This window comes from Cydia amplana, chromosome 4, assembly GCF_948474715.1.
Source record: "Cydia amplana chromosome 4, ilCydAmpl1.1, whole genome shotgun sequence".
Lineage (NCBI taxonomy): Eukaryota > Metazoa > Arthropoda > Insecta > Lepidoptera > Tortricidae > Cydia > Cydia amplana.
The window spans coordinates 2,108,896-2,135,488 of NC_086072.1; the positions used below are offsets into that span (position 1 = coordinate 2,108,896).

Consider the following 26,593-nt stretch of genomic DNA (forward strand, 5'->3'; position numbering starts at 1 on the left):
TGCGAGATTCGGTTTTCGCGGTAGCCCCTCAGTACGTTCACCTTAGATCATAAAGGACCTTGAGTCATATTGAAATCATATCAGTTAGATGTCATTCGCGCGTTATTTTCGCTCGGACTAGTCCGTACACTATTTGATGTCAGATGCACGGTCGAATTGGCATATTAATCGATTCGAATATAACCTGATTAAAGAAATTTCAATCGATAGAAAAAAATCACGAACATAGGTCTAAAATGCACCATTAAATAAATTATAACTACCTATTTTGTCACAAAAGGTATTAACATGAATATTGCGTCTAAAAATGCTTAATTTTATTTACCGAACGAAGTAATTGATAACATTTTTTTGTAAAACCAACTAAAAATAACAATTAAAAGACAAGATATCTGCGATCCTGACACGCACTGCCATCCGCTCAGTGCTCAGCGAGCCGCGTTCGGAGAAGGACCTGAACCCACGGCGCCTTAACTGCAACACTCCTGCGCAGGTTCCGGAGTTGTTTGTCCTGTATGCAGCACAATTAAGGCGACATGTCGAAAGAGCCAGTTCCACGAGGACAATGATGAGGCATCGCAGAGGATACAATCTGCAATATATTATTTACGGGCCATTTGAAGTTATACCTACATGTTTATGAGAATTTTTATGTTTTTTATACTTACTAACTCCTTCGATCCTAGATATACACTCGCGGACAAAGAATGCGGGTCAGTGCGAAAAACTAGAATATATGCTAAAAACCGGCCAAGTGCGAGTCGGACTCGCGCACGGAGGGTTCCGCACCATCAACAAAAAATAGAGCAAAACAAGCAAAAAAACAAGCAAAAAACGGTCACCCATCCAAGTACTGACCCCGCCTGATGTTGCTTAACTCCGGTCAAAAATCACGTTTGTTGTATGGGAGCCCCACTTCAATCTTTATTTTATTCTGTTTTTAGTATTTGTTGTTATAGCGGCAACAGAAATACATCATCTGTGAAAATTTCATCTGTCTAGCTATCACGGTTCGTGAGATACAGCCTGGTGACAGACGGACGGACGGACGGACAGCGGAGTCTTAGTAATAGGGTCCCGTTTTTACCCTTTGGGTACGGAACCCTAAAAACGGTTAATTTTATGGTATTCCCAACAAAAAAAATTACCTATGGTCGGCCGGTCTTCTCGGCGCAACGTCATCGCAATTCATGATTCACAGTTTAAACCTGCGACGGTATCCGAACTTTTCTTTCACTTGTCATGTCATGCGTCACTTTCGCACTTACATACTTGTTAGAACGTGACAGGCATGATGACATAATAATATGATAAAAAACCGACCATCATAGCCCTACTGCAGACCTAGAGATAGAGCTATTAAAAATATGTGATTAAGCCCGTTAAATTGTGTCATATAGTTTGTCAAAGGACTGTGTTATATTTCAAACATAGCCAGAGATAATCATACCTACTATCTTTGTCGTACAGTACTAGCACCCAAAACAAAAAGGATGAGTATAGTTTTCCTGGTTGTTAATGACTGACAAATTGGTTTGACCAACTAATATATTAACTTATTCATTAGAGGTTATCGTGTCTGTGCAAATACCTCCTCTGTTGTCGTCTCACGTCGGCGTTGTTCAAATAAACGGCCAGCAAAAAGCGGGGCCGAGAAAAATGCGCCCGCTCCCGAATTGTACTTCTTGCTGCGTGCTGTTGCCATCGCTTTACCAAAATATAAGCCGGCTACTTGAACCCTTTAACAGACCAGATTACAAGGAATCAATTCAAGCCGCATTGCGACTTTATAGCTCTAAACCAGTGGGGAGACACTCCTAACTTCGGGAAAACTCGGCTCAGAATTGCTCCGTAGGGTTGACACAACTTGGCGTCCCTTTGCGACCACAGATGAGATAATAATTTTGACAACCCTAAATAGCCGAAAGGGATAGTGCCATAAGTTAGAAAGGGATATCATGATTCGACCCTGAATCGCTGTTAAACTTCGGTTTTGTAGGATGTGTCCTTTCTGTACGGTAGTACTACTTAATTCTGTGCCTAAACATAGACGAAAAAAAGGGGAAAAAATAAAAAAGATGGTAATATGCATATAGTGTTAAAACAAAGGAGACTACCGAGTTGCTAGAGGGCTATTAAAAGACGACCGGGCCGGGGCCGGGCCGGAGCTTCCGGCGCTTCGTTTTCTATGGAAAACACCATGTGATCACCGGTCAGCCGTCATAGAACATGACATGGCGGACGCTTCGGGCCGGACTAGCAACTCCCAAGCGTCAGCGTCAAGTCAACTCTGTGGCTGCTGCTCGATGCAAAGATGGCGCAACTGCGCAGCGACGCCATTTTCCATAGCGTTGCCCAGACGCCGACGCTCAAGACGCTATTGTGAGGTGGCCCTACTGGTTTGTAGGAGGCGAATTCATAGCGATTATAATAACAGTTCTTACAGCGGTCACCGCCGGCGCGAATTAAATACATATGACAAAAACAACCCAAACTCTCCAATGTAAATTTTCAAATTGGAACCTGTTACTGGTCGCAAAAGTCCCCATTTAAATGACCGATGAATGATGATATGTATACCGTGTTCGTATTTAACTTGATAATAACTCGAATGTGTACTTAAGTACATCCGCAAATGTGAGATTTATTCCCATATTTATTGTTGTAATGGCCCTGAAAAGTTGTCGAGCATATTAGTCACAATTAACCTCAAACAGAAGCTTTAAAGAAGATTTAAAGGTGGAATTAAGGTAACAACCGGACTGAGCTTCAGTATAAAAAACAACGGGTTGCACTCAGGGAGTGCCGGCAGAAGTGAAAACTCAATGACTGTTGCAAAATGCACTATGTATAATTGAGGTTAACGCCATCTAGCGTTAGCGTTAATTACTTGAAACCCCTAAGCACATCACTGTTAGTACTCTAGTTATATTAATACCAGTTAGAGCGAAACTCACTAGATGGCATTTAAATCAATAAAGAAAAACTCAATGACATTACATGTAACAGTTTTTCGATGAGGTCACGTGTCCGTCTTACGGTCACGTGACCGTCTTACGGTCACGTGATCGTCTTACGCTGTCTCGAGTTTAAGATTTTTTCCCCACCTCAAAAAGTGCACAGCGCCGCTAAAGAAGTTTTCACTTTAAAAAAAAGTTTTGAATTTAGGTAGTTAAATTAACACTCATTTTATGTTAAAGTTAATTGATACTTAAAGGAAATGTGGATTATGTTAATTTATACATTATTGAAATAAGCTAGACCTAATAAATTACGCCCTTAAAACGTCTGGATCATAAAATAAACTATAAAATAGGAAATAGGGTTTCACTAATGCATACACGTACTTAATAAGCTTTAAAACACGCACGATGTTTCCACAATTTGCTACGTATTTATTAGTGTCCGATCGCAGATTCGGTTTCGGTTTCGGTTTCGGCCAGTATCGGCCATAAAATCATGTTTCGGCCGTAGTTTCGGTTTCGGGCAAAAAACGGCCGAACCTTTCGGCCGAGCCGAAACTTACGAAATGGTACTTCGTAGGTACTATGAAACTAAACTATGTGACAAAGGCCAAAAGTTGACGAGCAAGTAGGACAACAATATTTATGTAAGTGTATACAGAAATGAATAAAGAAAAATCATTTATTTACAAACAAGATATATACAGTGTATTACTAAAAGAAATTAAAAACTAGCTTAAATCTAAAATAGGCCCTTGAGGCATTGTTTGAAAACACAATTCGCCTAATGAGGTCGCCACTGGACGGTCGACGCAGTCTTAATATTATGTGTATAAAAGCGGTTTAATTTAATTTATTAACGATTTTAAGAAGTTTACAATAGTTTATGTTTCGGTTTCGGTTTCGGCTGAAACTAGAGCCAAAACCGAACTTTCGGTTTCAGTTTCGGCAAAAAAAACATGTTTCGGTCGGACACTAGTTTTTATGTCAACTATATATTTATATGTCAACTAACCCGTGTTTTAGGGCCTAATAGAATATTGTCAGTACTTGAGGCTGGTTTTTATAAAAGGGATGTTAGGAACATGAAATCGTTCGCCGGTTGGGTAGAGTGAATATTTTCCGCCTTTAAGTACGGTGTCAATAATTTTTGTTTTATTTTACACATTTTTTATAGAATTATCCCTGTAGGCCTAGCACACGATTGCGGGGACAGTATCTCGCCGCGAGATAGACTACCCGTCATTTTTAACTGTATTAATTAAAGAGGGACGGGTAGTCTACCTCGCGGCGAGATACTGTCGCGCCAATCATGTGCTAGCCCGGCTGTTACAGTTAAAGAAAATCACTTTGTGATAGCATTCGGGAAGCGGCAGCAAGTATCTATCCGTAGTTAAGAAATAAAACATTCAGGTACCGACTATAAATGGTACCTATATACCTAGTACCTACTTGCTTAATTGTCCGTAATAAAATATACGAGGAAGGAGAATTTACGACGACCAATAACACAGAAATAAAGGAAGCCAACGTAAAATTCTAGTTAAATATTTTAGGTAAATATACTCGTCTCGCTAACGGAAGCGACTCCTAAAACTAGTGCGATAAGGACAAGGCGAAAAATCCTGCGTAAAAATCTCAAAAATCGAGGTTTCGTACTCGACTGTTTCCTCCTCCAAAACTTAACCAATCGTAACCAATATTGGAAATCTAAATGATTATGAAATTATCTGTGTCGGACCGTTTTGCTTTTTTGGCTAATTGATATCAGTTTTGAATCTTCTTCTTTTCGTGTCAGTTTTGAATACCACGCCTCTCATTGCGGCATAGTCAATTAGGCCATTTTGGGCATTTTTTGAGGGGCTCTAGCGCCTTAAAAAACATAAAATATCAAAAAAAGCAAAACTGTCCGACACAGATATTGACAATATTAATCTGTGTTGAAAAAATCATTGCTCTAGCTTCAAAACCCACGGAGGAAACAGTCGAGTACGTTTGTATGGAGAAATTACCACTCCTGTTGGCTCTTAAGGGTGAATGCTATGAAAAAATACGTGAACTAGACTATATTTACAACAGCAGACTTCAACCCAAACCTTATAAAGTTAAAATTTGCTACAATTCACGAAACCATGTCTAATTTTCATTTATAGTTCGGTTTTTTTAGCATTAGAAATAAGGTAAACAATCTTGATGTGTCTTTTAATTGAAAAACACGTTTTTATAATAAGTTACGGCAAATATGTAACAATTATGAATCTAATACGATCATTTATATTCTTCTGCTTTCATAAGTAATAGTTACTGATTTTTAAAAAGCGTTTTTCAATTAAAAAACATCTCAAGATCGCTTACCTTCTTTCAAGTTCTTTCTAATGCTAAAAAAAGAACTATAGTTTCAGTTGTAAATCGTTACTCTGCAAACCGTAGCAGTATGATTTAAGAATCATATAGCCAAATATTGATGTGACAAGCAAAATTTTAAACATAAGTATAGGTATATACTATGTACGGTATGTACCTAATATTTTCAGAGTTATTGAGAGTACGTTTTACGTTAAAACCCACGCTACGACCATTTCCTTTCTGATTCCTATCTTAAGCAATTTTTTTACAATTTGTGGTCACTAGAAATATGCGACAAAACTTTTAAGTATCAAAGTTGCAATAAAAAATATAAATCGGCCAATAAAAAAATAGGCTGATCGCGGTAGTGAGCATAGGGCCTTAGGGTGCCATAGGGTACATGTGACGGCGTCATTGTTCTGAATCCGCAGTGCGCGAATCCTTCTCGCAGTTTGCCAGTTTTTTTACCCAAGGTATCAAATAAGCTTGAGCCTTGTACGAAAACTCGCAATTTAAAAAACTACTGTGAAGCACCTCACCAAATAAAGTGCATATCTTGCTAACTTTGGCAATCGTATCACAGCCATTAGAATTCCAACTCTACTTCTTAAGCTTAAGGTATTTTTTGCAATATCTGTCGGTGATGCAAAGGAATATATTAAGGAACATGTTTCGAAAACCGAATTCGGCTACCGTCGCTATCAAGCTCGTCAAATTATCGGCGCGGTTCAACGAACTCTACGCAAAACATAACCAGTTTCCAGTATAAGTTGGTCCCGTTATTGTGATATTTGTATGTGTTTGGGTGTCAGGGTTGTAGTGGTTTTGGGATGATGGAGGGATGTGAATGTTGGTTTTCTGAGCGTGGGAGCGCTGCTGTTTTTGCAACCCTGCTTGCTGTTAAGGCGACTTCTGTTCTCGAATCTTTATATAAAATAATAAATAATCGGGGACAATCTCATTACAGATCGACTTATAGGCCGGTTACTAAACTTTTAATTGTTCGAGAGCATCACATTATATCCTACAGTATATTTGTGTTTGGAATATAATAGAACACTATTTTGTGAATGTATGTGTAAAGTAATCTCTAAAAAATATATTGAGATTTTTGGAAAAAAAAATTTTAAAAATTTAGTTTTTAAAAAGATGTAAACATAAAATTCTACAGTAGCGATTTTTTGTTCAAAAGGCATAACTAAATATTTTACACTGTAAGTAAAATATGCACCACTTTTTTAGTGGTGCATACGTCACGAGCAATAAAAATGTTTGAAATAAATAATTACAATACAACATTAATTAAACACTTGGTGATTTTCCACTATATTGTTACGCCAATTATTCTACTCAATCTAATAAAATAAAAAACCAGGGGATTTTATTTTTACTATTTTTTAAACAATTATAACGTATTTTACCCCACGCGCATTAATTCTACAGTATATTTTTTTAATGCACCATACAGCCTGTAATTAATGTTATCACAACGTCAAAGAATCTCCTATTAATACAATGAGCTTTTGTCACAATTGTAAAAATGGCTATTGTTAAATTATTTAAATGATCGGCGCGGGGTGGGAGGGGAAGCGATGGCGATACCTCAAGGCCGCACGGCCGCAAAGCAACGGATTGGATAGGATGAAGGTATCTTAGGGCGGTTACAGAGTAGCGTTTTATACGAGCGTACGCGTACAGTCACCAGCAATTAAATGTCTGCTAGTGCACGAAAATACTAACGACCTTTTTTCCTACGTCCAGTTGACCTAAGTTTAAAATGTATAAATTGCGAAACTTGTAACGACATGTGTCCCACGTTTAGCTGACCTAAGTTTAAAAAGTCTACCGTACCGCGAAGAAATTCAAAGGTGTATGTGAAGTCCCTAATCCGCATTGGGCTAGCGTGGGGACTGCCGTACGAAACTGATAATTTTATTTAACATCACGATTTTTGGTCCTTCATGGACTGTCAAAAGTGACGTTTCTTCAAATAAAAACGTCACTTTTGACACTTGTATGGATGGGATATGTCAGTGTCAAACAAGTGACTAAAGTGACGTTTTTTTTTAGAAACGTCACTTGACACTTGTATGGATGGGATATGTCAGGGTCAAACAAGTGAGAAAGGTGACGTGTTTTTAAGAAACGTCACTCTTGACACTTGTATGGATGGGATATGTCAGTGTCAAACAAGTGACAAAAGTGACTTTTTTTAAAGAAACGTCACTTTTGACAAGTATGGATGGGCTATGTCAGTGTCAAACAAGTGACAAAAGTGGCGTTTTTGAAGAAACGTCACTCTTGACACTTGTATGGATGGGATATGTCAGTGTCAAACAAGTGAGAAAAGTGACGTTTGTTTTTAAGAAACGTCACTTTTGACACTTGTATGGATGGGATATGTCGGTGTCAAACAAGTGACAAAAGTGACTTTTTTTTAAAGAAACGTCACTTTTGACATGTATGGATGGGATATGTCAGTGTCAAACAAGTGACAAAAGTGACTTTTTTATTTAAAGAAACGTCACTTTTGACATGTATGGATGGGCTATGTCAGTGTCAAACAAGTGACAAAAGTGACGTTTTTGAAGAAACGTCACTCTTGACACTTGTATGGATGGGATATGTCAGGGTCAAACAAGTGAGAAAAGTGACGTTTGTTTTTAAGAAACGTCACTTTTGACACTTGTATGGATGGGATATGTCAGTGTCAAACAAGTGACAAAAGTGACTTTTTTATTTAAAGAAACGTCACTTTTGACATGTATGGATGGGCTATGTCAGTGTCAAACAAGTGACAAAAGTGACGTTTTTGAAGAAACGTCACTCTTGACACTTGTATGGATGGGATATGTCAGGGTCAAACAAGTAAGAAAAGTGACGTTTGTTTTTAAGAAACGTCACTTGTATGGATGGGATATGTCGGTGTCAAACAAGTGACAAAAGTGACTTTTTTTAAAGAAACGTCACTTTTGACATGTAAGGATGGGATATGTCAGTGTCAAACAAGTGACAAAAGTGACTTTTTTATTTAAAGAAACGTCACTTTTGACATGTATGGATGGGCTATGTCAGGGTCAAACAAGTGACAAAAGTGACGTTTTTTTTTAAGAATCGTCACTTTTGACACTTGTTGACACTGATATATCCCATCCATACAAGTGTCAATAGTGGCGTTTCATAAAAAACGTCACTTTTGTCACACGAAAATACTAACGACCTTTTTTCCTACGTCCAGTTGACCTAAGTTTAAAATGTATAAATTGCGAAACTTGTAACGACATGTGTCCCACGTTTAGCTTACCTAAGTTTAAAAAGTCTACCGTACCGCGAAGAAATACAAAGGTGTATGTGAAGTCCCCAACCGCATTGGGCTAGCGTGGGGACTACCGTACGAAACTGATAATTGTATTTAACATCACGATTTTTGGTCGTTCATGAACTGTCAAAAGTGACGTTTCTTCAAATAAAAACGTCACTTTTGACACTTGTATGGATGGGATATGTCAGTGTCAAACAAGTGACTAAAGTGACGTTTTTTTTAGAAACGTCACTTGACACTTGTATGGATGGGATATGTCAGGGTCAAACAAGTGAGAAAGGTGACGTGTTTTTAAGAAACGTCACTCTTGACACTTGTATGGATGGGATATGTCAGTGTCAAACAAGTGACAAAAGTGACTTTTTTTAAAGAAACGTCACTTTTGACAAGTATGGATGGGCTATGTCAGTGTCAAACAAGTGACAAAAGTGGCGTTTTTGAAGAAACGTCACTCTTGACACTTGTATGGATGGGATATGTCAGTGTCAAACAAGTGAGAAAAGTGACGTTTGTTTTTAAGAAACGTCACTTTTGACACTTGTATGGATGGGATATGTCGGTGTCAAACAAGTGACAAAAGTGACTTTTTTTTAAAGAAACGTCACTTTTGACATGTATGGATGGGATATGTCAGTGTCAAACAAGTGACAAAAGTGACTTTTTTATTTAAAGAAACGTCACTTTTGACATGTATGGATGGGCTATGTCAGTGTCAAACAAGTGACAAAAGTGACGTTTTTGAAGAAACGTCACTCTTGACACTTGTATGGATGGGATATGTCAGGGTCAAACAAGTGAGAAAAGTGACGTTTGTTTTTAAGAAACGTCACTTTTGACACTTGTATGGATGGGATATGTCAGTGTCAAACAAGTGACAAAAGTGACTTTTTTATTTAAAGAAACGTCACTTTTGACATGTATGGATGGGCTATGTCAGTGTCAAACAAGTGACAAAAGTGACGTTTTTGAAGAAACGTCACTCTTGACACTTGTATGGATGGGATATGTCAGGGTCAAACAAGTAAGAAAAGTGACGTTTGTTTTTAAGAAACGTCACTTGTATGGATGGGATATGTCGGTGTCAAACAAGTGACAAAAGTGACTTTTTTTAAAGAAACGTCACTTTTGACATGTAAGGATGGGATATGTCAGTGTCAAACAAGTGACAAAAGTGACTTTTTTATTTAAAGAAACGTCACTTTTGACATGTATGGATGGGCTATGTCAGTGTCAAACAAGTGACAAAAGTGACGTTTTTGAAGAAACGTCACTCTTGACACTTGTATGGATGGGATATGTCAGGGTCAAACAAGTAAGAAAAGTGACGTTTGTTTTTAAGAAACGTCACTTGTATGGATGGGATATGTCGGTGTCAAACAAGTGACAAAAGTGACTTTTTTTAAAGAAACGTCACTTTTGACATGTAAGGATGGGATATGTCAGTGTCAAACAAGTGACAAAAGTGACTTTTTTATTTAAAGAAACGTCACTTTTGACATGTATGGATGGGCTATGTCAGTGTCAAACAAGTGACAAAAGTGGCGTTTTTGAAGAAACGTCACTCTTGACACTTGTATGGATGGGATATGTCAGTGTCAAACAAGTGAGAAAAGTGACGTTTGTTTTTAAGAAACGTCACTTTTGACACTTGTATGGATGGGATATGTCGGTGTCAAACAAGTGACAAAAGTGACTTTTTTTTAAAGAAACGTCACTTTTGACATGTATGGATGGGATATGTCAGTGTCAAACAAGTGACAAAAGTGACTTTTTTATTTAAAGAAACGTCACTTTTGACATGTATGGATGGGCTATGTCAGTGTCAAACAAGTGACAAAAGTGACGTTTTTGAAGAAACGTCACTCTTGACACTTGTATGGATGGGATATGTCAGGGTCAAACAAGTGAGAAAAGTGACGTTTGTTTTTTAGAAACGTCACTTTTGACACTTGTATGGATGGGATATGTCGGTGTCAAACAAGTGACAAAAGTGACTTTTTTTTAAAGAAACGTCACTTTTGACATGTATGGATGGGAAATGTCAGTGTCACACAAGTGACAAAAGTGACTTTTCTATTTAAAGAAACGTCACTTTTGACATGTATGGATGGGCTATGTCAGTGTCAAACAAGTGGCAAAAGTGACGTTTTTTTTAAGAATCGTCACTTTTGACACTTGTTGACACTGATATATCCGATCCATATCGTTTCTATAACTAACATTTGACGTATCTCAACTGACCTAAGTTTAAAATGTATAAATTGCGAAATTTCTAACGACATGTGTCCCACGTTTAGCTAACCTAAGTTTAAAAAGTCTAGTGTACCGCGAAGACATTCAAAGGTGTATGTGAAGTCCCCAATCCGCACTGGGCTAGCGTGGGAACTACCGTACGAAACTGATAATTTTATTTAATATCACGATTTTTGGTCGTTCATGAACTATCAAAAGTGACGTTTCTTCAAACAAAAACGTCACTTTTGACACTTGTACGGATGGGATATGTCAGTGTCAAATAAGTAACTAAAGTGACGTTTCTTCAAAAACGTTACTTTTGACATGTATGGATGGGCTATGTCAGTGTCAAACAAGTGACAAAAGTGACGTTTTTGAAGAAACGTCACTCTTGACACTTGTATGGATGGGATATGTCAGGGTCAAACAAGTGAAAATGTGACGTTTTTTTAAGAAACGTCACTCTTGACACTTGTATGGATGGGATATGTCAGGGTCAAACAAGTGAGAAAGCTGAAAGTTTTTTAAGAAACGTCACTAATACACTTGTATGGATGGGATTGTCGGTGTCAAACAAGTGACAAAAGTGACGTTTTTTATGAAACGTCACTATTGACACTTGTATGGATGGGATTGTCGGTGTCAAACAAGTGACAAAAGTGACGTTTTTTATGAAACGTCACTATTGACACTTGTATGGATGGGATATGTCAGTGTCAAACAAGTGACTAAAGTGACGTTTTTTTTTAGAAACGTTACTCTTGACACTTGTATGGATGGGCTATGTCAGTGTCAAACAAGTGACAAAAGTGACGTTTTTGTAGGAACGTCACTCTTGGCACTTGTATGGATGGGATATGTCAGTGACAAAAGTGATTTTTTTTAAAGAAACGTCACTTTTGACATATGGATGGGCTATGTCAGTGTCAAACAAGTGACAAGAGTGACGTTTTTTATGAAACGTCACTATTAACATGTATGGATTGGATATGTCAGGGTCAAACAAGTGAAAATGTGACTTTTTTTTAAGAAACGTCACTCTTGACACTTGTATGGATGGGATATGTCAGTGTCAAAAAAGTGACAAAAGTGACTTTTTTTTAAAGAAACGTCACTTTTGACATGTATGGATGGGCTATGTTAGTGTCAAACAAGTGACAAAAGTGACGTTTTTGAAGAAACGTCACTCTTGACACTTGTATGGATGGGATATGTCAGGGTCAAACAAGTGAGAAAGCTGAAATTTTTTTAAGAAACGTCACTAATACACTTGTATGGATGGGATTGTCGGTGTCAAACAAGTGACAAAAGTGACGTTTTTTACAAACGTCACTATTGACACTTGTATGGATGGGATATGTCAGTGTCAAACAAGTGACTAAAGTGACGTTTTTTTTTAGAAACGTTACTCTTGACACTTGTATGGATGGGCTATGTCAGTGTCAAACAAGTGACAAAAGTGACGTTTTTGAAGAAACGTCACTTTTGACATGTATGGATGGGCTATGGCAGTGTCAAACAAGTCACAAAAGTGACGTTTTTTAGAAACGTCACTCTCGACACTTGTATGGATGGGCTATGTCAGTGTCAAACAAGTGACAAAAGTGACGTTTTTGAAGAAACGTCACTTTTGACATGTATGGATGGGCTATGGCAGTGTCAAACAAGTGACAAAAGTGACGTTTTTGAAGGAACGTCACTCTTGACACTTGTATGGATGGGATATGTCAGGGTCAAACAAGTGAGAAAGGTGACTTTTTTTTTTTGATATTGACTTTCAAAGTATTGTCATTAGGCTTTTTGAACGTAGCTATTTTAAGCGTAGCAATTTTAAAAGTATTGGTCTCAAGTTATTTGTTATTTATTTTGATTTCTCGCAAAGCACTTGTTATTATTCCAATATTTTTTTGATAACACGTGTTAAATAAACAGATAATTGTAGAAATATAAAATTTTCGAGTGTAGGATGAATAAACATATTTTTTAAGCATAAAATAAAAAATAAAAAATCATAATAAATAGATCTCACGGTATCCGAGTGGTGCAAATTTCCATATCAATTGAGATTAATATTATGACCTAATCATCAAATTTTCGAATTGTGTAGGAATTTTTAAGTTACATTTATATCGATTATTTAAAAAATAACTATAGATTGAGCTTACTGTACACAGCTCACAGGAAACTCTCGGGATTTCTTTGTTATTAATCATGAACTAACTTAAGACATATAATTGATACATTATCCCGACTGTATGACTTAGTCTGTATAGTGTTCTAGATATTGACCCTAGGGTCATTAATTTCATGAAGAGCTCAATTACGGTACTCGAGATAATCGTATCGTGGGCATCTGTAAACCCTAAATATTGATTAGAAAAAGCTTTCGAGACTGTACGAATTAATGCAAGCAAAATTTTTTCTTCCCCCGCCTATTAGCTTCAAACTAAGGAGAGCTTGCACTGTGGGAAAATATAATTATATTTCCGATCGACCTCCTAGCCGAGTAGGTGACCCTACGTTCGAAATAGGAGCTCCCGGCGGGTTCGAATCCCGTGTTCATCACGTACGTAGGTATATCGTATATCGTTGTCAAAGTCTAGTATTTTCCCACAGTGCAAGCTCTGTCGTTCATACATTGTGTAATTTGTGTATGACCATTGGCCGCCTATTTTCGACAGAGGGGAACGCCTGTTAATGGTTACCTAGTCCGTTTGGTTAACCATTAACAGGCTCTAAGCCATCAAACAAGCTTCAATTCTTTACACACATTACGTTTCGTTTCACACACCTAAGCAGCTTTCGGTGGCCCAAACTGATGACGAGCACGTTGAAATTCGTGCGTTCCTCATAACGTCTAATTCCGGTAACGTGTGTGATCAGGTGCGCACGCGCCAAATATTGACTCAGCTGCGCAGGACATAAGGACGTAAGTGAGGAGGGCTTTGGGATGTTTTGAGGCGTTTCAGTTTTGAGTGGTTGTAGTGCTTACCAACTGCATAGGGTGGAGAGTATGTACCTATGTAAGAATAGGAAACAGTATTTTGACTTTTGATATTACTCTGTGACTGACAAAAATACCTACGTAAAATGAAAATAGTTAAATTTGTATTACTCTCCCTACAAGTTGTTGTTTAAGCCATCGTACCTACTTATATTGATACCCGAACAAGCGAAAAGAAAATTAGAATCTTTAATTTTGCGAGGATTTCAATTTTCAAGGCATAGGAAAAACTGGTTCAGGCGGAGTATGTCACTTTCTTAGGACGTCACATTCTGAGTTTGTCACTTTCTGACTTTGTCACTTTCTGAGATCGTCACATTCTGAGTTCGTCACTTTCTGACTTTGTCACTTTCTGAGATCGTCACTTTCTGAGTACGACACTTTCTGAGGACGTCACTTTCTGAGTACGTCACTTTCTGAGAACGCCACTTTCTGAGGACGTCACTTTCTGAGTTCGTCACTTTCTGAGTTCGTCACTTTTTTAGCATAGGTACGATTTAACAGTATAATATACCTGCACGAAAGATGTATACTGCCAGCAACCAGATTAGCTGTTCGACATACGGTCGCTTTTATATCCTACATACCAATACCAATCTCTGTTTGCCTTACGCCTGACTGGTAGAGAATTCCATTTGGCAAAACGTCCTATGTGTCGTGCAATAAAGTGAAAATAGAGAAATAAATAATAATAAAAAACAATCTAATTATGTTTCAATCAGAGTATTTAATTCAGAATAAGTACTTAGAAACTACAAGCACCAAAACATTTAGCCACAGATTGGAGTTAGGCCGGCAACAGCTTCGATTCAATACACATAAATGTTTCGCACAGTAGGAACCATGATTTTATCATTCGCCGCTGTGATTAGCTCGTGAAGGTATCACGACAAGCTCGCTGACACCAGTAGAAGATCATTCCAACATTTAAACGGACTGCCGCTCCTTTCGTGACAACATATTCTTCAGCATACCGCGTCTTCTGTCATGTCTCCATAAACTCAAACGTCTTTTTTTCTGATGATAGTGTAAATTTTGGATGCCTATCTGCGTATAAAATCAGCATTGCAGTTTTGTTTCAAACAATATTTCTTCTCGTGTCATCTGTGGAGAATAGACGTCAATGGATTTTTTCTTCAAAGCGTTGCCGAATTTCAGAATATATGTTCAGCCATCAATCACTTCTGCGTATGGAGTGATCCATACTCTCATAGTTCTCATGTTCTTTATTTGTTTGTTTTCTTCCTATATAGGTTACACGATGCTAAAAAAGTGACGAACTCAGAAAGTGACGAACTCAGAAAGTGACGTCCTCAGAAAGTGGCGTTCTCAGAAAGTGACGTACTCAGAAAGTGACGTCCTCAGAAAGTGTCGTACTCAGAAAGTGACGATCTCAGAAAGTGACAAAGTCAGAAAGTGACGAACTCAGAATGTGACGATCTCAGAAAGTGACAAAGTCAGAAAGTGACAAACTCAGAATGTGACGTCCTAAGAAAGTGACATACTCCGCCTGAACCGAAAAACTATGCTAGAATTTTTCATCATCAACTATAAAAAGTCAACCTGGGGAAACGAAACCACTCAAAACTTATGTCAAATTACTTTGCCTCTCTTGTGGATAACTGCAACTTTCTCTACTTACAATTTGAAGGATAAACAGACCCTTTACGACCTGGTGTGGTTAAAAATGTATATTTCCCCGTCTTTTGTGTTCCGTACAAAATTTTGTTCACGGAAAACTTATGGGATCACATTGGTCTTGCAAATCGGTTAAATGCGTTTTTCTCAGAGACCGTTTGACGTAGATATTTAATTTGGAACTTTTTCTACTTATTTCTATAAGAGTTCAAAGCTTGAATTAAAATTTAGGTACACAATTTTAATTCAAGCTTTGAACTCTTCATATCAAGTTATCAAGTAGGTACGCCGAGACTTACGAGATTAATTTAAGTACTGTCCGTATATCTTCACTGTCACCTATAGCTACCGGCTCCAATGTGCACCTGCTTTACGTACTTATATATTTCCTACACCACACGTTTTCTTAGAAATTGCCGTTCGTTTGCCTTTTACACGTTGTGCTTCAAATTTCCAAGCGATATCGTATTTATTTAACAAGCGGAGTGAGAATCGAATTTAAACTGTTGTGAGACATACTAACATTGAATAATTTTACGGTTTAGACTCACTTGTTTTAAGTCACTCGCACTGTTAGTGCTTGAGAAAGGAGACCTAGGCTCTCCGAAACATGTCGCGCGAGTGACTTAAAACAAGTGAGTCTAAACCGTAAAATTATTCAAAGCGGAGTGAGGTCTAAAGCAGGGATGTTGCGGATGCAGATTTTTTGTCATCCGCGGATGCGGATGCGGATATTTAAAGGCTCACATCCGCGGACGCGGATGCGGATGTCAAGATTACGTAGGCACTTAGAAAACGTCAAATATTACATTTTTAGTATTTTTTTATTAAAAAAAAACGTAACATTTAGTATTTGAGCAAGAACATAGGTGCGTTATATTTAATAAACAGTAACTTCGCTGACTTTTCTGGAACTAGACCATTTAGTTATAGGTAATGACGAAATTACCTAGCACTTACGCCGCCGCTAAGACGTTCCTGTACCGACTTGTTCGACATCCGCATCCGCATGAGCTCCGCATCGATTTTATGCGGATGCTGATGCAGATGGGGATGTCGAAAATAATGCGGAAGTTCCGCGGTTGCGGATGCGAATGTTCGCAACATCCCTGGTCTAAAGTTTAACTAGGTGCACTTTACATGATTGTATGTTCCATTGTGGTTAGAAGATATCTATAGAATTTAAGTATAGTTAGTAAGTCAAGACTTAAACTACCAAGGTAGCTCAGTTGGTGGAACGGCAGGCTGGTATCCCGAAGTCGCAAGTTCAAGTTTCACCTGAGACATGTTCGCATCGCAAAGACAAAAGTTGAATTTTCAACTTCATACTTACTCGCGGGATATATTTTTCAGTACCTATAATACCGGGTCGTTTTTAACTTGATATTTTATCCACAGAAATGTTTTTTTTCTGAAATGTGTATGGCCAAAACTTTATATTAACTCTGAAATAGGGTGATGGTAGGTAGCCGATGCTGTAAGTAAAAAAAAACAACTAAGTCTGGTAATAACTCTTCTAAAGGACCAAATTTCGGTACATTTTCACTGGCTACCGATGTAATCATACATTCGGAGACATGGGTTCCGTTTTGTATTGTCCCATGCATATCAAATACAGCAATAAATCATACACGAGTGAGGCCGCAAAGCTATTTGAAATAAACGTTTCGCCCGCTATAGTAGGTATGTTTCATGTTGAATTTTGAGTACAATAAATACCCTACTAAGGTAAGTACAGATGTTGCAACAAAAGACATGCATGTTAGATATTTCGAATCGCGTGCGTTTTTCTGTGATGTTTGTAGAGGTGAAGACAAAGTATTCAGAAATTTTCTACAATTACTCCTCTTTTGATTATTTTTTAAGAATTCTAAAAGGATAGTTTTATTCTGCCCAAAATACTGTCACTAGACTTATATAGACCGGGGTATGAATGAACCCGTGATTACCTTTAGTGTATTGTTTTCGAGCTCCCGATATTTCGACGCAGAATCACGTTTCATATCCCGGTCTATACATATTATACCTAAGTAGTGAAACTAACCGTGAATCATTCAAAACTGTTATTCAAAATACTGTCAGGTCAAAAATGTAATTATGCATTAGAAATTAAATACTTGATACTTACCTCGGACTCCGTTAAATGTCGCCTTATTTTTGAGCTTACAGGAGTGTTAAAGTGAACTAGTAACTGGATAGCTCTTAGCTCACAAGTGTCTTATAGGAATGAGTCCCATTAGAGTTCCTCTTGAGTCGGGCTCGGGCGCAGCTGCTCGATATGGCTTCGGCAAACCTTGCGCTGTAATTACTAGATACGGCTACCATTTTACCTAACTACCACGGAAATAATTATATTTTTTAACCTAACTTCGAAGGCGGGAAGTTTCCGAAATGCGAAATTTTCACAAGGAAAAATTTAAGAATGTGTTTGCGATATTTTTTTTCATGTCCAAAGTGACAGTTTCCTATATTTCCATTTTTCCAGAGAAATTCTTCCTGAATTCTCCAAACTTTTTCGAAACTTTCGGCTACCTACTCATTTCTGTCAGAATCTATGTTTTGTTTTGTGTGTGTTCCTCGATTTAATTAAGACGAGTGACCCGATTAATAAAATGCTATTACCACGAGGCTCACGACCCCCAAAAAGCATTAGAGTCCCTCCATGAAAAAAAAAAAAAGGTATGTACACCTAAACCTAGGTTTATAAATACCTAAAGGTAGGTAATTTTAATTTTATTTTCCGTAATTCAAGCAGAATTCAAGCCCCCAAAGCAAAATCCTACAACAGCCACTGGTAACTATATATTTTTCTTCTATTAAAAGTGGGCTAAAGTAACGCTTCCATTACTAATATATATATCATGACCATGTGTATTATCACGTACTGGCACTTACTTTTCTTTATCTGACCGCAAAAAAAATGGATATACCTAAGTTCCAAGTGGCACTGCTATTTTAGTTTCACTTTTTAGTTCTTTGTTAAAGTAATTAATTCTTGCGCTTTACCTGTCTGCTTTTGCTTATGTTTTTTATTAGTTAGTCGATCACTAAGGCACTCATCACATTGGCCGTATTTAGCCACGGCCACGGCCAGTTCGGCCAATGTCAAATTATAAAATCGGTTAGACCGGGTATCGAACCGCGTTGCTGAAGTGTGTTACCGTAGCCACAATATTTTTGCATACTCAGATATTTTTAGGTAAAAGGAAAAGGGGGTAGAAATAAAACAGTTATCAGTCTTATACTACATATAATATACTTAAATAACAATTTAGCGGCGTGGCGGCGAATATTTCCATGTTCAAAAACTGTTGTCCAGTTAATTCTAACTCTAATAATAACTTAATTTTAAGCAGAAATAACAAAAAGTGCCTTAAATGTATGTTAATATATGTATTCTTATGTACCTAAGCTAAATATTCTACTGTTTGACAACATAAAGGTGTATCCAGATAAGGCGAATGCTACGCAAGTGCGCAAGCATATTTTAATGTAGATAGTGCGCCTTTTGCGGGACTTGCCTGATTTGCGTTAATTATGCGCGCCATCTGAAGCAAAGATGCGTGCGCACTCGCTGCGCATTCACTAAATCTAGGCGCACCTTATCAGTAACCCTGCTATTGTTTGTCACCTCTGTATCTAAAAATAAAATTGAGGGTGTTACCTATTTATTGGAAAATCTCAAAGAGCCGGACATTTACTGGACAACATTTCTAGACATAGATTTGAGATCACTGTGGCTGCTGCGGCGGTGCCAGACGAGCGGCGAGGGTCAAAATATCGCGTTTCTCCTTCGGGAAGCGTAGTTCGCGAGCGGCGAGCCTTGCGGAGCGTAGTTCGCGCTCCGCTCGCGTGAGCTCTGCGCGAATGACCCCACCGGCGCCTGCTTCGCGCTCCCGCGCGGCCCATTCGCGCGCCATTTGCTCGCGCATCGCGTCGTCGAGAGCTCGCGCGGAGTAGTGGGCCACCACCTAGGTAAAATAATCAATTTTAACACGCTACTCATATTTACTTCATGACGAAACAATCGACAATCGACGGATCCAACGTCACTCAGCAAAGGACTTTGAAACTTTCCATACAATAACATTTATTTTAACGAACACCTGGAAGTGCTGGAACTGCTTACCTCCTGACGTGAGCACTGGCGCTCCCGCATGGCGCGCAGCGAGCCGTTCCAGTGGAGCAGCTGGAACACCGTCATCAGCTCCTGGAACTCCAGCATTGTGCGCCCCTTGTTCGCCTCCAGCATGAACCTGGAACACATCCTCAGTTACACAACGAGAAAAGCATGACCTCAAAGTTATTATGTTTTGGACTCGAGCGAGGCATCAAGACTAAGGCTAGGATTTTAGTTAACTCAGTCACAATTTAACAATTTATAAACCATCAAAGATACGATACGCTTCACTTATATATATATACACGATGATAAAAAGTAACCGATTCCGGCTGAAAAGCCGGACCCAATGATAATGCTTACCCTGTTCATAAGTAATTATTTACATGCAATGAGATTTACAAATGTAGGTACTAAGAGCGCCAAGTTCATCGCGTAGGTCTGATAAGATGATGGCAGTGATGTGAAATGGACCTGATTTTCTTGTTTCCTGGAGCTCACCTGAAGGCAGCGATGCCAGCACTCGGGTCCTGATGGGCGGCAGCATCTCCCGCGAAGCTGGCTCGAGCCTCGGCCACGGCCTTTTCAATGAAATGCTCCGAAATACGGCGCGACTCGTGCTCGTTGAACACGCTGTTCATGAGCGCGATTTTAGCCGCGCTGCGTCTCGCTTCGGCCTTCGTCGGGCAATTCTGGAAGGAAGGTAGTTTTTAGAATACTGAGAAAATAAAACATAAAAATTTTACGTCTTTTCTCCTGATTTAAAGCTTAAATTTCAGTCGTAAGTACGAAGTTATGGACATATATCTTAAGAGTCATAGTCATCAGTCAAACAACACCTGCTATCCAGCTGAGACCTACCGAAACAAGCGCCCCCCGGAAACGTCACATAGCAAACATACGGTGGGTGGGCCGGCAGGCACGGACTCGTAGACCCGACGCTGGTGCTACAAACTACACCTGCAAGCTACGAGTGCTACGCACCTGGAAGCTACCGAATCAAGCGCCACCCGGCAGCGTCACGTAACACACATACGGCAGATAGGCAGCAAACACGGACTCGTAGACCTGACACTATGCTACAAACTACATCTGCAAGCTACGAGTTCTACGCACCTGGAAGCTACCGAAGCATGCGCCGCCCGCAACGTCACGTAGCACACATACGGTAGATAGGCAGCAAACATGGTCTCGTAGATCCTGCTACAAAACAAACTACAGCTGCAAGCTACGAGTGCTACGCACCTGGAAGCTACCGAAGCAAGCGCCGCCCGGCAGCGTGATGTAGCAAACATACGGCAGATAGGCAGCAAACACGGACTCGTAGATCCTGCTACAAAACAAACTACAGCTGCAAGCTACGAGTGCTACGCACCTGGAAGCTACCGAAGCAAGCGCCGCCCGGCAGCGTCACGTAGCACATATACGGTAGATAAGCAGCAAACATGGACTCGTAGACCCAACACTATGCTACAAACTACACCAGCAAGCTATGACACCTACGTACCTGGAAGCTACCGAAGCAAGCGCCGCCCGGCAGCGTCACGTAGCACACATACGGCGGGTGGGCGGCAGGCACGGACTCGTAGACCCAACACTATGCTACAAAACAAACTACATCTGCAAGCTCAGTACTGCGCACCTGGAAGCTACCGAAGCAAGCGCCGCCCGGCAGCGTGACGTAGCAAACATACGGCGGGTGGGCGGCAGGCACGGACTCGTAGATCACGAGCGCGCCCGCGCCGCCCCCTCGCGCCGCCTTCACCTGCCAGAACTCCTGCAGAGCCTCCACCACGTTCACGGTTGACAGCACGCCGTCAGCTGCAACAGGGAAAGATACTTGAGTATATTTTATGATTACCTATGGAGGCTATGGATTAACCTCGTTCCGCCCAATGTACATTAGGATGTACACTCAGTTTCGATGGAAGTCAATCATAATTAAAAAATAGGTAGGTGGCATTTCGGTTCAGGCGGAGTATGTCACTTTCTTAGGACGTCACATTCTGAGTTCGTCACTTTCTAACTTTGTCACTTTCTGAGATCGTCACATTCTGAGTTCGTCACTTTCTGACTTTGTCACTTTCTGAGATCGTCACATTCTGAGTACGACACTTTCTGAGGACGTCACTTTCTGAGTATGTCACTTTATGAGAACGCCACTTTCTGAGGACGTCACTTTCTGAGTTCGTCACTTTCTGAGTTCGTCACTTTTTTAGCATAGGTACGATTTAACAGTATAATATACCTGCACGAAAGATGTATACTGCCAGCAACCAGATTAGCTGTTCGACATACGGTCGCTTTTATATCCTACATACCAATACCAATCTCTGTTTGCCTTACGCCTGACTGGTAGAGAATTCCATTTGGCAAAACGTCCTATGTGTCGTGCAATAAAGTGAAAATAGAGAAATAAATAATAATAAAAAACAATGTAATTATGTTTCAATCAGAGTATTTAATTCAGAAAAAGTACCTACTTAGAAACTACAAGCACCAAAACATTTAGCCACAGATTGGAGTTAGGCCGGCAACAGCTTCGATTCAATACACATAAATGTTTCGCACAGTAGGAACCATGATTTTATCATTCGCCGCTGTGATTAGCTCGTGAAGGTATCACGGCAAGCTCGCTGACACCAGTAGAAGGTCATAATTCCAACATATTTACATTTAAACAAGATTTAAACGGACTGCCGCTCCTTTCGTGACAACATATTCTTCAGCATACCGCGTCTTCTGTCATGTCTCAATAAACTCAAACGTCTATTTTCTGATGATAGTGTAAATTTTGGATACCTATCTGCGTATAAAATCAGCATTGCAGTTTTGTTACAGACAATATTTCTTCTCGTGTCATCTGTGGAGAATAGGCGTCAATGGATTTTTTCTTCAAAGCGTTGCCGAATTTCAGAATATATGTTCAGCCATCAATCACTTCTGCGTATGGAGTGATCCATACTCTCATAGTTCTCATGTTCTTTATTTGTTTGTTTTCTTCTTATATAGGTTACACGATGAATTTTTAAATTATTATTACATTATACTTTTAGCCTGACAATAAAAATCTAGCATGTCGCCGATTTGACAACGCTGATTTTTTCTATTTAAAATGCGAAACTACAAAAAGTTTATTTATATATAGTTTGTCAAAGGACTGTCTCATTTCAAACATAGACAGAGATAATCATACTATCTTTGTCTTACTCTAGTACTAGCACCCAAAAGAAAAGGATGAGTATAGTTTGTATTGTTCTTATTTAATGACAAATTGGTTTGACCAACTATAATTAGATAATATGGTGCGCTAGCTTCGACCCACGACTTCATCTGCGTGGAAATATGATGATGATAATAATTATGTCCTTTCCCGGGCCTCAAATCAAGGGGAACGAAAATTTGATTATTTTTGCGCTACGACGTACAGTTTAGGAGATACAGCATTATAATTTTTTTTCTTTTTTTTTTCTTTTTTTTTTAATTTTTTTATATTAATTAGGGGTTTCTTAGAGAGGAATGAACATTTTTATTATTTTTACGCTACGACACACGGTTTAGGAGATACAACCCATAAAAACCTTTTTCTTTCTTTTTTTTTATAATTTTTTTGTTTTTCGTGTTTTTTAAACATTACTTAGGGATTTCAGAGGGGAACGAGAATTTGATTATTTTTGCGCTACGGCGCACGGTTTAGGAGATGCATTATAAAGTTTTTTATTGTTTTATTTTTATTTCTTTTTTGTGTTTTTTTTAATATTAATTAGGGGTTTCTTACAGAGGAATGAACATTTTATTATTTTTGCGCTACGACGCACGGTTTAGGAGATACAACCCATAAACATTTTTCTTTCTTTTTTTTTATTTTTTTTTTTGTTTTTCGTGTTTTTAAATATTACTTACGGATTTCAAAGGGGAACGAAAATTTGATTATTTTTGCGCTACGACGCACGGTTTAGGAGATACAGCATTACAATTTTTTTTTTTGTTATTTTTTTTCTTTTTTGTGTTTTTTTTTTTTAAATATTAATTAGGGATTTCTTGCAGAGGAATGAAAATTTTAATATTTTTGCGCTCGGTTTATGACATACAACCCTATAAACATTTTTCTTTCTTTTTTTTCGTGTTTTTTAAATATTACTTAGGGGTTTTAAAGGGGAACGAAAATTTGATTATTTTTGCGCTACGACGCGAAGGACCTAATTATTATTTATAAATCATCATCATCATCATTATATTTCCACGCAGATGAAGTCGCGGGTCGAAGCTAGCGCAACATATTATCTACAGTCCGTTAACTCTAATGACCTTCGGATTTTAGAAAGATACTTACATCGGGTATCGGCGGTAACACGCGAAGGTGATATACTGCTGTTCTGCTTTCTTACTCACTCACAAAAAGTTTTAAGCTTACCGCAAAAAGTTAGGGATACCTATTGTCTCAATGTAAAATAAGCCCTAATTTAATGACGTTATGCTTAATATTTGGTTGATGACTATATTGCTATTTGACTTTTTGTCATATTCTATATAAAATAGAACCAGAATTTGAAAGCAGAACGTTGTGACGTCATTCACAACCGTCATTTACTACTTCTGGCTGAAATTATATAGAGTGGTAATAACAGTCACATTTTTTTTTTTGTAGACAAGTATGTATATTTTATAGTTTGTGTTGTTTATTTTATCTCTAGTTTTAATTCAAAATTACTTTAAAATAAAAGAATAAATTAAAACAATAATTTTAAATTTAATTTGTAAATATACAGTAAGTACTTAAAAGTCACATAATTTAATATGAATTTAAATATTTACTTACCTACTAGTTATGGTGGTATTAACTACTCTATACAAGGTGGTACAAACCTCGATGTCCAAAAATTTTTCTTAGATTCTTCACTACGTGGGCTATCAGATTACTATACTTGGTCAGCCAGATCTTGACAGTAGAAAAAGGCGGCAAATTTGAAAAATGTAGGCGCGAAGGGATATCGTCTCATAGAAAATTTGAATTTCTCGCCTTTTTTTACTGACAAGATTTGGTTGACCATCTATAATTTGGGAAGTTTCTACCTCGGTTCCTTTGACCGGCGACTCTGTCAAATTATGATGTTATTATGGTGTTAAGGTCCCTTTTTAGAGTTTATCGTAAATAACTCTTGAACGGTGGCCCGTAGCAAAAAATGTTCTACTACATAAGTAATCCATATAAAATTTCCTTTTTCCAATTTTTGGTGTTCGTTTGGTGTACTATAGTATAGGTACATAGGGTATATTCTAATAGCCCACGATATGAGGAATATAAAAAATTTTTTGGATGTCGTGGTATAGACCATCCTGTATAGTTTTAGTGTTGGATTGCAACTAAATGTGCAGTACGACGCTGTCATTTTCTATTACGCGACTACGTCCGATTTTACCCGCAAAAACGAAGTTCATTCTGAGAGTTAACGGACTGTAAGTATAGTTGGTCAAACCAATTTGTCATTAAATAAGAACAATACAAACTATACTCATGCTTTTCTTTTGGGTGCTAGTACTAGAGTAAGACAAAGATAGTATATTTATCTCTGTCTATGTTTGAAATGAGACAGTCCTTTGACAAACGATATATAAATATGTAACCTTTATGTAGTTTCGCATTTTAAATAGAAAAAAAATCAGCGATGTCAAATCGGCGACATGCTAGATTTTTATTGTCAGGCTAAAAGTATAATGTAATAATAATTTAAAAATTCATCGTGTAACCTATATAGGAAGAAAACAAACAAATAAAGAACATGAGAACTATGAGAGTATGGATCACTCCATACGCAGAATTGATTGATGGCTGAACATATATTCTGAAATTCGGCAACGCTTTGAAGAAAAAAACCATTGACGCTTATTCTCCACAGATGACACGAGAAGAAATATTGTCTGAAACAAAACTGCAATGCTGATTTTATACGCAGATAGGTATCCAAAATTTACACTATCATCAGAAAAAAAGACGTTTGAGTTTATGGAGACATGACAGAAGACGCGGTATGCTGAAGAATATGTTGTCACAAAAGGAGCGGCAGTCCGTTTAAATGTAAATATGTTGGAATTATGACCTTCTACTGGTGTCAGCGAGCTTGCTGTGATACCTTCAAGAGCTAATTACAGCGGCGAATGATAAAATCATGGTTCCTACTGTGCGAAACATTTATGTGTATTGAATCGAAGCTGTTGCCAGCCTAACTCCAATCTGTGGCTAAATGTTTTGGTGCTTGTAGTTTCTAAGTAGGTACTTATTCTGAATTAAATACTCTGATTGAAACATAATTAGATTGTTTTTTATTATTATTTATTTCTCTATTTTCACTTTATTGCACGACACATAGGACGTTTTGCCAAATGGAATTCTCTACCAGTCAGGCGTAAGGCAAACAGAGATTGGTATTGGTATGTAGGATATAAAAGCGACCGTATGTCGAACAGCTAATCTGGTTGCTGGCAGTATACATCTTTCGTGCAGGTATAGTATACTGTTAAATCGTACCTATGCTAAAAAAGTGACGAACTCAGAAAGTGACGAACTCAGAAAGTGACGTCCTCAGAAAGTGGCGTTCTCAGAAAGTGACGTCCTCAGAAAGTGTCGTACTCAGAATGTGACGATCTCAGAAAGTGACAAAGTCAGAAAGTGACGAACTCAGAATGTGACGATCTCAGAAAGTGACAAAGTCAGAAAGTGACAAACTCAGAATGTGACGTCCTAAGAAAGTGACATACTCCGCCTGAACCGGCATTTCATTTATCTCGTAAAATGTTCGAACAAATGAAATGTGAAATGTAAGGTGGGTGGCACGAGGTTATATAAAGGGGAAAATCTGTTATAAAGTCCAGAGCATTTCTGGCTGTTAAGTAATAAACGGCATTTAGAATTTTGCCCGTTTTATAATATACGCGTTGATTGGCTGTTATAAGCCAAACCAATTCAT

The 26,593-nt window shown here is 38.3% G+C and overlaps 1 protein-coding gene and 1 long non-coding RNA gene across 2 annotated transcripts in view; one reads left to right on the top strand and one right to left on the bottom strand.

Annotated features, from left to right (window-relative positions):
• Positions 1-26,593, top strand: part of LOC134663124 (uncharacterized) — a 44,809-nt gene that overhangs the window by 3,034 nt on the left and 15,182 nt on the right. The window lies entirely within an intron of this gene.
• LOC134663085 (protein limb expression 1 homolog) overlaps positions 19,175-26,593 on the bottom strand; it is a 29,096-nt gene continuing 21,677 nt past the window's right edge. Inside the window, exons 2-5 of the mRNA XM_063519413.1 lie at positions 21,271-21,449; positions 20,130-20,320; positions 19,638-19,764; positions 19,175-19,479 (exon numbers count right to left, since the gene is read on the bottom strand). Of these exons, the coding sequence (XP_063375483.1) occupies positions 19,240-19,479; positions 19,638-19,764; positions 20,130-20,320; positions 21,271-21,449 (737 nt within the window). The 3' untranslated portion in view covers positions 19,175-19,239. The remainder of the gene's footprint in view (positions 19,480-19,637; positions 19,765-20,129; positions 20,321-21,270; positions 21,450-26,593) is intronic.